Source organism: Pleurodeles waltl, chromosome 3_1 (assembly GCF_031143425.1).
Source record: "Pleurodeles waltl isolate 20211129_DDA chromosome 3_1, aPleWal1.hap1.20221129, whole genome shotgun sequence".
NCBI classification, from domain to species: Eukaryota; Metazoa; Chordata; class Amphibia; order Caudata; family Salamandridae; genus Pleurodeles; species Pleurodeles waltl.
Genome location: NC_090440.1, coordinates 717,943,994 through 717,956,846, shown reverse-complemented (window position 1 = coordinate 717,956,846; position 12,853 = coordinate 717,943,994). Strand labels below are relative to the sequence as shown.

At 40.6% G+C, this 12,853-nt stretch overlaps 1 protein-coding gene across 1 annotated transcript in view; it reads left to right on the top strand.

The window, feature by feature from the left end:
- The window catches only part of RORA (RAR related orphan receptor A), a 225,525-nt gene extending 213,067 nt beyond the window's left edge, over positions 1-12,458 (top strand). Inside the window, exons 9-10 of the mRNA XM_069223468.1 lie at positions 4,864-4,976; positions 6,336-12,458. Coding sequence (XP_069079569.1) covers positions 4,864-4,976; positions 6,336-6,500 — 278 coding nt within the window. The 3' untranslated portion in view covers positions 6,501-12,458. The remainder of the gene's footprint in view (positions 1-4,863; positions 4,977-6,335) is intronic.
- Positions 12,459-12,853: the final 395 nt, after the last annotated feature.

Genomic DNA, 12,853 nt, shown 5'->3' with positions numbered 1-12,853 from the left:
AACCAATATAACATCTCAACATTCACAAATATACATTTCTGACATTCAAAAACAAAACAAAATCAAATCAGTGACCAATCTAGCCACCTTTCTTTGCAAGGACACTCAAAAGCCTGCCATCCATGGATTCTGTCAGTGTTTTGATCTGTTCACCATCAACATTGCGTGCAGCAGCAACCACAGCCTCCCAGACACTGTTCAGAGAGGTGTACTGTTTTCCCTCCTTGTAAATCTCACATTTGATGATGGACCACAGGTTCTCAATGGGGTTCAGATCAGGTGAACAAGGAGGCCATATCATTAGATTTCCTTCTTTTATACCCTTTCTTGCCAGCCACGCTGTGGAGTACTTGGACGCGTGTGATGGAGCATTGTCCTGCATGAAAATCATGTTTTTCTTGAAGGATGCAGACTTCTTCCTGTACCACTGCTTGAAGAAGGTGTCTACCAGGAACTGGCAGTAGGACTGGGAGTTGAGCTTGACTCCATCCTCAACCCGAAAAGGCCCCACAAGCTCATCTTTGATGATACCAGCCCAAACCAGTACTCCACCTCCACCTTGCTGGCGTCTGAGTCGGACTGGAGCTCTCTGCCCTTTACCAATCCAGCCACGGGCCCATCCATCTGGCCCATCAAGACTCACTCTCATTTCATCAGTCCATAAAACCTTAGAAAATCAGTCTTGAGATATTTCTTGGCCCAGTCTTGACGTTTCAGCTTGTGTGTCTTGTTCAGTGGTGGTCGTCTTTCAGCCTTTCTTACCTTGGCCATGTCTCTGAGTATTGCACACCTTGTGCTTTTGGGCACTCCAGTGATGTTGCAGCTCTGAAATATGGCCAAACTGGTGGCAAGTGGCATCGTGGCAGCTGCACGCTTGACTTTTCTCAGTTCATGGGCAGTTATTTTGCGCCTTGGTTTTTCCACACGCTTCTTGCGACTCTGTTGACTATTTTGAATGAAACGCTTGATTGTTCGATGATCACGCTTCAGAAGCTTTGCAATTTTAAGAGTGCTGCATCCCTCTGCAAGATATATATCTCACTATATTTGACTTTTCTGAGCCTGTCAAGTCCTTCTTTTGACCCATTTTGCCAAAGGAAAGGAAGTTGCCTAATAATTATGCACACCTGATATACGGTGTTGATGTCATTAGACCACACCCCTTCTCATTACAGAGATGCACATCACCTAATATGCTTAATTGGTAGTAGGCTTTCGAGCCTATACAGCTTGGAGTAAGACAACATGCATAAAGAGGATGATGTGGTCATAATACTCATTTGCCTAATAATTCTGCACTCCCTGTATGAGCCTTATCAAGGGCAATATCATGCGCACTATGTGCAACAGTACAGACACCCACCTTCAGCACCTTACAAACAGCCAACAAGAGGGAAGCAGCGCGCCAGAGGGTGAGACACTGCAAGGAAACAGTGACCTTACACCGGTGCTGGCTACCCCCAACACTCACACAAAACATCTTGTGGGTCGTATTTCACAATTCCTTCATCAATGGTCTAGTATACCAATGGACACATGGGTTCTGGACATCATAGCTCAGGGACATACCTGTGAATTCTTCAGCAAACCACCAAATGTCCCACCCAAAGGACCCCCCCCCACATCTAAAACCGTTACTGATGGAAATTTCTCTTATGATTAAAAAATGGCCAATAGGAAAGTTTCCGAAGTCTCAGAAAGGAATTGGTTTCAACTCCTGTTTCTTCCTCATCAGGAAAATTCAGGATACTGGCGCCCAATCTTAGATCTTCGGAAGCTAAACAAGTATTTTAAAAAACAGTCATTTCAGATGTTCCCCTTGCAAGACATTTTACACCTTCTCAATCATGGGGACCATATGACAGCTCTCGACCTCCAGGATGCATATTTCCATATACCCAATCATCCCAAACATTGAAAGTACTTACGATTCCAGGTAGTTGGCACCCACTACCTGTTCAAGGTTCTACCTTTGGATTAAAGTCAGCTGCATGTATATTCACCAAATGCCTGCACCTGTGGCAGCTCACCTGAGGCAGAAAGGAGTGCAAGTATTCACATACGTCAACGATTCGTTAATTAAGGTTCCAAAGGTTCCAAAGTCTCTAAAAGTCACAGCCCATACAAATCTGTGTTTCTCATTGTTCAAGAAACTAGGGCTCATAACGAACATACAAAAGTCAGCTCTCACACCGAAGACAAGGCTAACCTTCCTCAGTGCATTTCTAGACACCAAAAAGGACAAAGCTTCTGTCTCTTTGGAACAACAGAAGAAGATCCAGCAATTAGCCCAAAAGCTTGCCAAAAAAGAGTCCATTTTAGTTTGGCTCTACAAGTTGCTCATGGGAACGCTATCCTCCTGTATTCCTCTGATCCCAAATTGCAGATTGCACATGCATCCATTACAGCAAGAATTAGACAAGCAGTGAACTCAAGTACAGGGATAATTCAACTATACCATTCGAATTACCCAAATAATGATCTCATCCATGCAATGGTGGCTCCGAAAGATAATATATCTAGAGGGTCGACATTTCTGCCACAGGTGGCAGACTTTGTCATCACAACATATGCGTCCCTAGAGGGATGGGTCACTCATCTCCAGGATCTCTGTTAGCGGGAAATGGTCCACCTCCTAAAATAAACTGTATATAAATAGGAAGGTAAACAAAAAAGCGGTGATTAGAATGCTTGAATAAATCTCAGCTACTTGTGATTACTCTGGTTCGCATCCCAATCCATCGTTTTTGCCCCCAATGCCTCCTCAGATTAATTCTAACCATACGCAAATTAGCCTTGGTCTTGTTCCAATAGGAACAGTCCAGCCAGAGCTGTCAAGCCAGGTCCTCTCTGAACTTGAGCACAATTAACCCAAGTTTTCCTTAGTTGGTGTCCTTCAGTTGGGTGCACCTTGTTTCCAGTGGCACAGTGAGCACGGGTCCCACAACTGGGCATGCCATTGCACTTTGGGCGTCCCACTTAAGTAAAAAAAAAAGTTAATCTCTGCCACTTGTAGTTACTTAAGCCCGCTTTTCAGTCCATCATTCTTTTGCCCACCATGCCACCTGAGGTTAGACCCAGCCATATGCAAATCAAGCTTGGTCCTTGTCCAGTTGGAACAGTCCAGCCTGCAATGTTGTCAGGTTCCCTCTGAACCAGAACACAAGCAACCAAGAGGCCAGGGGTATGCCCAGACATGGGTCCCATGCTCACTGTGCTACTTGAACCAAGCTGCAACCGACTGATGATGCCTATCTGTTTGAAACCCGGTTTTGGGTTGCTTGTGTTCCTGTTTAGAGAGGTCCTAGCTTGGCAGTTCTGGTTGGACTGTTCTTATTGGCGTGTTTTTATTATACCAAGAGTCGATAATGTACAGCCCAAGGCAGCTAGTGACACCCCTGATGGCTGGCACAGGTGCTCAAATGTGCCTGCATTAGCCATCAGAGAGCTTATCTAGGCCTGGTGAAGTCTCAGCTCTGGCCTCAAGGCCCTGACAAAACTCAGTTCCTCCCCTATCGGTGACGTGCTAAAGTTCCACATCTAAATTTAGCCATGAGTGCTGCAGGTTATAGCTGTGCAGTGTCTGTGACCACATATCAATGAGCCAGTCCCTCCACCCTTTCCCAACTCATCACAGAATTAGGAAAGGGTGGTGGGTGAAAGAGCAGAGAATGAAACCTTGAATCTGCTGCTGTGCAAAAAACAGAAGTCTAAACAGGACCCATACAGTCAGCAAGGTAAGTAAAAATTACTTTCAAATTTGTGTCTGTGGGTGAGCTTGTGTGTGTGTGCGTGAGAGAAAGTGAGAGAGAGTCAATGAAGGACTGAGTGAGAGTGAGTGAGATTCATTGAGACTAGTGAGAATGATTGAGAAGAGTCAGAGTGAGTGAGTCAGAATGAGTGATAATTAGCAGGATTAAGTGAGACTAGTGGGCTAGAGTGAGAATGGGTGAGTGAACCCTCCGAGAATATGTTACGCTTACTCACTGGAACTTAAAACAGGATTATGCCCTACCACTTTTCAGCCACCAGCTGCAACTGCTTGGCAGTTCTTCCTATTAGAGCAGAACCAAGGCTGATAGGCATATAGTTGGTTCTGTCTGTGGTGGCATGATGAGCAAGGAAACAATGTACTAGAATGTGGCCCTGAGTAAATACCAGTGGCCTAGATTAATTCAAATATGTAACACATTACGTTTTTGTGTTCTTTAAGTTCAATGTTGCTGGCATCCTAAAAAGCATTTGACTCGGATGGGACGGTGCCCATTCGCTTTAGACTGTTTGATCCCTGTTGCGGGTCAGCAAGGGAGGGGGCTGTGGTGCATTTATTTTACGCTAAATATATATTCTGGACATTCTGTTGTGTGGACGCTAATGTGGCTTGGCAAATAACATCGCTGAAATTAATACATAGAATCCATCAATTTAGGGGTGGGATATGGAGTCTAGGTTTTGTATGGCTTAGTTTGAGGGAAAAATTTTAACTAGAATCTGATCACGGTATGGGACCCAGATATGAAGACCTAGTTTCCATATGTCATCAGCACCTCTGTTAACTGTCCATATGACAGTATCTTTAGGCAGGGTTAAGGGCAGAATCAAGCGCATATACGGGTCGCTTGTGGTCACATTTGAATAGTTTAATTTGTCGGGCCAGGTAGTCAAGGATCAAATTCTTAATGGTATCTGTTGTGCTCAACATGCTCCATACTAAAATTATAAATTGCCATTCACACTGTGGTTTATCAAAAGGCAAGGGTCATTCTTCATGAGATAACTTGCTGAACAAAATTGGAAGGAGTATGTCATAAATCCTGGTGTTCAACTCAATTTGGGTGTTAAAAGTAATTTCTTATCTTTTAGATCGTTCATGGCTTCAAGAGAAAATAAAAATTGAGAAGCTCCAGCAGAAGATACAACAGGCCCTTCAGCATGTCCTTCAGAAGAACCACCGGGAAGCTGGGATCCTAACAAAAGTGAGAATCCAGTCTTTCTTGTCCATTATGCGCTCTGTGGCCTACCATTTGTAAATCTTGTTCTTGCAATATTACACTAGATTTTTATAATGCGAGCTGCAAGTAGAATTGCCTGTTCCAGCAACCAGCTGTCTGGAATCGGGCACCATTGTAACCCCACAACCCTTGGGCCCATATGCCTGCAAACAATTGATCATGATTGAAATGATACACACAGCATGTCTGTGAGTTAGATAAACTGTGCTGCAATAGGGCAGGTTGGACCTTGGCATATTTACTTTGAGAATCAGTGTTAAGTCTGCCCATGATGATTTGATTCACTTTTAACAAACAGCACGTGCTTTCTGTGCTTGGATACCCCTGGCCTCAGAGGAGAAAACCCTGTTGCTGCCAGTAAGCTTGCAGAGTGCTGCAAAAGCGAGATACAGTAACAGTAATTGCGAATAAAGGCATTCGATCGAATCACCTCCAATCAATAGATGCAATCACCAGAGCAGTGACCTCTCATCACCGGTGGCTGTAATATAGTGGTTCCACTCAACAGGCCTTATGGTATTATGCAGTTTTTGATTGCATAAAAGCACAGTGTCACTGGTCAGATCAGCGTACAACAGTACAACTTGCACAACACAAGTACAAATACAAGCAGAAAATATTTAATCTGTTCTTTAATTGAGCTTTTGCTTTTGGTAATGATAACATCTGCTATGTTGAGCGCTGCAAACTTTCGCAACTGGCATAGCAAGTGCTTTCAAAAGCACGTTTATTATTACCACGTCTAATATTAAATTAGCAATTGTGTACACCTCCAGAGGAAAAGTAAACTGTGCTGACGGAAGGTTCAGTGGCAACATCGCTTAGTCTGGAGATCTGGGTTCAGATTTTTCTAATGCCATGGTTTGTTTGAATGTGGGAAGTGTACTTCATCTCAAACTGTAACTATGTTTAAAGTACGTATGTAAAAAATACAATACAATGATGGATACTGTTCCAAATGAATATTCACATTTATTCATAACAAACCACTAGTACTTTAATCTGTTCACAGTTAGTCCCTCCTCCCCCCGTCCCCAAACACATGCACTGTAGAGATGTTTGAGAGGTTGCTGTTCAAATAAAAAAATGTTCAGTGTAAAGTGCTCAACTCATTTGAATGAGTTGGGCGATACATAAATTACCTTTATTTACATGAATAAAAACTAAAGTAGAAATTGTAGGGAAAACCCCTCCCTTTAAAACATTCCTCACTTGTGAAATTCTCCACTTTAAATAATTGGGACTTCACATAGTCATTTATTGCATATACTTTGTTTTCTCTGCACTGATAACCTTGGCTTCCTGCATTTGTTTGCATTGCAGTTAATATGCAAAGTGTCAACGTTGCGAGCACTATCCGGACGACACACAGAAAAGCTGATGGCATTTAAAGCAATATACCCAGACATTGTGCGGCTTCACTTCCCTCCATTGTACAAAGAGTTGTTCACTTCAGAGTTTGAAGCCGCCATGCAAATGGATGGGTAACGGGTACCTGACTCAGGCTAGTACTTCTGGAATGTCTGAAGTAGGAACATTTAACAAAATGAGAAAACAGACATTTTGCGTGGCCCTGCGCAGACCGGGTGAGCCTGCGCGCTGCGCGCCTTTTGGTGGCCGGGGCTAAAGGAAGGGGAAGCAGTGAACACACCAATATGGACGGACTTGTTTTGCTGAGGCGTTGTCTTTTGTATTGTTATTTTATTTCTATATTGCCTACGACTATGGACCCTTTCTCTGTCTCGGCCTGCCATCCTTGGTCTGCGTCGCTAAAGGTTGTGAGGGGCTTGAGTGAGAAGGCCACCTCTGAATAATGCACTGCCCGCAGACTTTCGACAGCATTATCTGGATGTCTCTTAAAGTAGATCGTCTGCACAAGGTGACCTGCAGGAGGGGTTACACATCAGCAGGAGGTGCTATTTTCTGTGTTACGTCCTACTTGCATCATGAAGGAAGGTTATAATACTTGTGTTGTCTACTAAAAGCCATTAGACAGAACAGCACGAAAAGGGTCCAAACCAAAAGTTGCAATTAGCATTATATTACAAAACAGGGTAACTGGGCATGAAGACTTATTATATATAGCGCAAAGGAATACTGTTTATATATTGTTTTAATTAATATTTTAATGTAACTTTTAGTGACTGGTATTGCTTTATGTTGTTGAATTTAATATGGCACTTTTATTTTGCACATTCCTCCAGCCCATCCTGTTTAAATTGAATGCTTGTGTAAATTGTCTGTGTTGCATGTGCACCAGAACTAGGAGTTTAACTCAAACAAAAAGAGAGAAAGTTTGGAAGGTACGGTGGGAGCTGATTTATGCTGCTGTTTTTGTTATAAATAGTAAAAAAAGAAAGGCTGGTCATATTCTGAAATCGCTGCACTCAACGTACAATGTGAAATTAGATTTTTGCAGAGTGGGGTCTTGCTTTTTTGTGCAGTAATAGTAACGCTGGGAAATACCGGGATTTTTAAACCTGCTTTAACTTACAGCTGCACAGTACACTGTCCGTTTATATGCTAACTACTAAATACTTTGCCAAAATTACTTAATTAGAAATATATAAATGAGGAGTTGTATGCAGCGTATTTTCTAGTATAATTTCCCTTCAAGATACGTCATACTTGTGATGGAAATATTTTAATATCCTTGTCTTTGATATATACAACGGGTAATTGGGAAAATACACATTTGAGATGAGCCACACACACAAAAGGAGGCAGCGAGAAGCCATTGATCGTGTGAAAAATGGGGATAGCTATAAGGCAATCTAACTCAAAAATCATTAAAAAATAAATTGTGGGGTTGTTTTGTAGTGACACTACCACATGGAACTGCATATACAAGACAATGTGGTAAGGTCCACTAGTAACCATTTAGGAAAGTACTTTCCAGATCTCTAACTTTACTGCCAAAGCAGAGCTGCTACTTAACACTGGCACTTAACTTTTACCGAACTACACGTGTGCACCATTCGTTGTTCTATTGCAACACGAGTTGTCTTGACTGTTTGCTGTATCTGCCCTCTCAGGATTGTAGCAATAATAGCTGGAAAGAGATTTTCCCAAATATTCAATCCGACCACAAAGTCAACCCATCACTTAGCACACCCATTTTATACCAGGTATTATAACGAGGGTCACTGTATAAATAATTCAACAAATGATTTTATCAGATCATTTCAGACTCTAATCCTTGCAACAAGTCAGGAGATGCAAATGCAAAAACACTCGCTACGAAAGTTATTATGATTTAATAGCCGTAAACAGGAATGCAGACATGTGTAAAAGATGACTCTCCATAATGTCAGGAATCCAAAGTTATCTAGAGCTACCCAGCTCATCAATTTGTACCTCCTATTCTACAAATAGAATAGTATAGCCTTAAGAAACTTTCTGTTTGGTAAAGGCTCAGATGAGAAAATGAGCAGTACAAACAGGAAACCATATGACATTATTTGTACTGCCATACTGAGTGCACACATAGGTTGCATTACATGCTAAGAATCGTTTTTCGTATGGCCAGGTTCTAATCGCTAGCAGTGCGTGTTCTCTTTCTGGCCACTGGAAACTACTTTGTTCCATTTAAACCCTTCAGTAGTGTCTAAAGTTAAAATGTGGCTAATGTCATGGTTTAGGGTCATGACTATATGTAAGAGTATTTATTCCACAAGGGAAATGGCTGTCTGCTCAAAGTCTTTGGGCAATTGTACCCTCTGTAACATTTTACAATCTGTGATTATAGGAGTATATCAATTTTGGTGTACAATAAGTCTCTGACAACTCACTCTCAGCATCACTAACATTTATTGTCTATGAAATTGCTTTCAGTCAGACAGTGCTTTGCTTCACTAGTAGCTTTTCAGCATTCCAAGCTGGCACCACCACCACAGGTGGTCTTCCAGTGCTGTGAGGAGTTGGGTCCTTCTTTATCCAATTAATTTCTGTGATAATGTTTGATGATTTCTAGCACAGAAACACCAAAAACTAACCTATGTAGGTTTTTATTGCCAATAAATCAAAACCTCGCACAAATTAGGGGCCGCGGTAGCCATTGTAACATCCCCAAGTAAAATGTTTTTAACATGTTTTTAACTAATCCTTTGTCTCAATAAGCTTTGCACTATTATAAGTGAATGATAACCTAATGTTTTCATTTAATTCACCTTCGCAGATGTCATCTCAAAGATATGCCTCTGTGTGGGCAAACATTACCCTCCAAGTCTAGCTTTATCTTCACCATCATTTCTGATAATATGTTGGTGGCTGCACATTCACAACCACTAGGGATGAGGAAAGGCACCGCAAGTGTAAAGGAAACAACATGTTTCTCTTCAAATATGAAAGTTTTAAGACAAAAAGCACTTTAAAGTTTAGTCACACCCTGGTTCATAATTGCTCTAAAATGTCCAAACATAAAATAAGGAACTAGGATACTGTTTCTCTTCTGCAAGGTGTAAATCAATAATTTGTTGAGTTAGTTTACAAGGCTTGTAATGGCATAGACCAAAATCTTCAGAGCTTAATTGGTTCTTGCAAATACTTGCAAACAAGTTCTGATCAACTGTGGGGCTCCCATATCTTATTCTGTTTAAAAGAAAGGGTTGTTTTATTACTGGAAGTCCACATGTGACAACATAGCACTGGGTGGGAACCAGTTTAGAATGGTCTAGAACCTATCCCTATATATTCACAGACACCAATACTTATCAGATGGTTAAACATGATTGTATAAAATAAAATTAACCACTCCTTTTTACTTAAGATCAGTAGTCAGGGTCTGGGCACAAATGACACCTGTCACACAAGCTAGACCTCTGCACACTAATTTAAAGAGATTGTGCTCCTACAGCAGCCCAGTATATGGTTGCTGCCTACCTGTCTGTGGTTGTGAGAGTAAGCAGAATTATAGCCTTGCAACGAGGCATGATTTGCTGTTCTCTCTGGAGATCTGTGAGCCATTGGTATCTGCCTCTGCGCACGTAGGTACTGTTTTCCCCTTGCTGACAGTAGTTCTCACTACACTTTTTGTCTAGAGATGTTTGTCCCGTTTCATTTCAGCTTTGTTTTCCCTTTTCTTATGTCCACCTTCTGGTGTCCATCGGGACTCTTTAAGTACAGCTCCTTTTACCTACTCGTATGGCTTTTCCTGTGATCTTTGCGAAGTTACATGGTTAGAAAATGATTTTTCTTAGTGTACATTCTTTAAGTTGACCTACTGTCTATTTGTAGTTGAAGTTGTTACTATAGCTGATCTATTTTGTGTTTTTAGAGGTTCCCCTGCTGGTTTTGTTTGGCTCTCGCATTTTGACTCTTAAAGCAAAAGTGGCCTTATCTGGAGGATATGTGCTTGCTGGCAATTATATCTACTGTAAAAAATAACCCTTCTCCTGACTTTTGTTACTGTCAATGTTTCTTACACATATGAATAAGACATTGTAAAATGGAGTCCTATAAGAGCAGAAACTGCTTTACAGTGCCTAGCTCATTTTGGCAAATGTTTGAGCGGTATAGTGAGGCCTGGTTTTAATGTAGCCAACTGGTTAGAAGACGTCTCCATTGTGGAAATATTTTCCAGGGTATTGTGGTGAAACTGGTTGAGTGAAAAAACAACAGAAGCTGAGCAAACTCTGCAGATCATACCAGTGGTAGATTGTGTACTACTTGAATTTAAATAGCAATAACAATAGGGGCATACAAGTTACTTTTCCAGAATAATAGCTGATTGCTCTCTACCTTCTTGTGAACTATGTAGGGATATTTGGTATGGCTGTAAAGAAACTGTATATTGTTTACCATACTTAAATCCAATCTGTGGTTCAAGGTATGCCTAATCCTTTTATACTAACATCTTTGCCAAGAAGAAGACTTTTGTAAACAATCGGACCAAGGAACTGCTCTTCTACTACATGGCAATGCCACTATATCTTTTAACCAATTTTCTAATCATGTTATTAGTGCGTTAAAGATTACTTATTTTAACACATGACCTCATGTTGATTCTATATCATCACTCATCATCTTCTCTATGCTCACGGCAGCTATTTTATCCATGATTCCTCAGTGTTAACACTGGTCACTAGCTGGGTGTATACCTACATTCTGTTACTACAGGGTCTAATTTTCCCACCCACCCAATCTTTCTGTAGGATGCAGCAGGCTTCCATTAACTAGCTCTCATCTCACTCAGCCCACATTCAGTTGTACATGAACTGTGGGACAATACTGTTTGTCCGGTCTAGGGGTTGGGCATTTTTGTGCTTATATTTTCATGTTAACCTTGGATTTCACTAACTCTACTACTCACCACTCCAATGTATTTTCATGCCTCTCACCTTAGGAACTGTTTAGAGGACATGAAGTATCATTGTTTGCTCAATGTATTGCACTTGCTGTATTATTACTTCTACTAGTAGTTTTCTTACTTTCTTGACAATGTTTGGAATATCTGGCATTGTAGGAATCTCCCAATTGAAATCATTGAATTGGGCTGTTTGTAAAACAAAAAATGGCAACCAGTACTTTCATTTTAGCAAAAGCTTTCTGAATATGACCAGCCTTGCATGTAAGCGTATTAAAGAACAACCAATTCCTAATTTCTTTTTATGTTCACAAACATCTGATTTTATCTTCTTGCAACTGTTTCCATGGTGGAAAATAAGGCAAAACATTTGGTAAATTAATTACAGTCCTGCTTTGGTGTAAAACCATTCTATGCAAGAAACAGTAAATAGTTACTCACTACTTAGCACTTAATCTGAGACAGAGCAATTTATGACCCTACCATGTTGCACACTGGAAGGTAATTGTCATCACATTTTATACATAGGAATAGCATGAACTGCCACAGTTGTGTCTGTTTCATCTCTAATGCTCACTGAGCATCTGTACTATGCGCAGCATGCAACTGAGGTTAGGACACAGGCTTGCGAATACATTATGCTTGGTTACCGCATACAGGTAGACTTGCATTCTTCAAACTCACTTGTGTTTATTTGCAGGCAGATACTTTTAGAGCTATTTTCTTTGAGTCTTCAGTTGGGACAATAAAAATATAGGGTAATGTACAAGGCTACTTTGCGGTAAGGTATGTGGCTTTGCTTATGATGGTGTTTGAACCCATCCAAGATGTCACTTCTAGGTTGTGTGTAACTAATTACAGGGAAACTTAATTGCTATTGGAACTTAGATATTATTATACACAAAAACAATAGCTCCACTCACTAGAATTGAAATTCAAAACAAATTAATTCAACTTATAGTTGTTTACAACAATGAATGGATGTACAAGTAGAACCAATGTAGATGAAAATAAACAATTAAATAAACCAAAGTGAAGAATTAAATCAATCCTTTGAATTTATGCAATTTATGAAACACCATAAAGTAAGTACAAATGTGGATGGCTTAATTCCCACAAAAAGTGTCACACACTTCGATGATAAGATAAAAAGAGATTTGAAAACAGTGGGCCCTGATTTAGATGGCAAGTGGCAAGATGTAATTGTAAGGGTCTCAATCCAGGAAAAGCATTGTTACATTCATTGTTATTAGCAATTGTAGGGTAAAATCATAAAATATGTGAAATTCAGATACCCACAAGTTGAGCTGTTGTTTCTTTTCTGACCCAAGCACTTGAACTGAGCTGCATGTGAGAATTTGTTTTCACAAGAGTATCCAGGAGCCAGCAATACTATGCTGTAAACAAGCTTTACATTTTCACTCGTGTCCTGATTTTTTTTTTTTATTCCAGTCATTTGGAATACACCTCTTTTGACAGGACTGTGCTTGGGGAAGAATTTTTCAAATGTGAGGCTTGTCATTATTTAAAATAAACC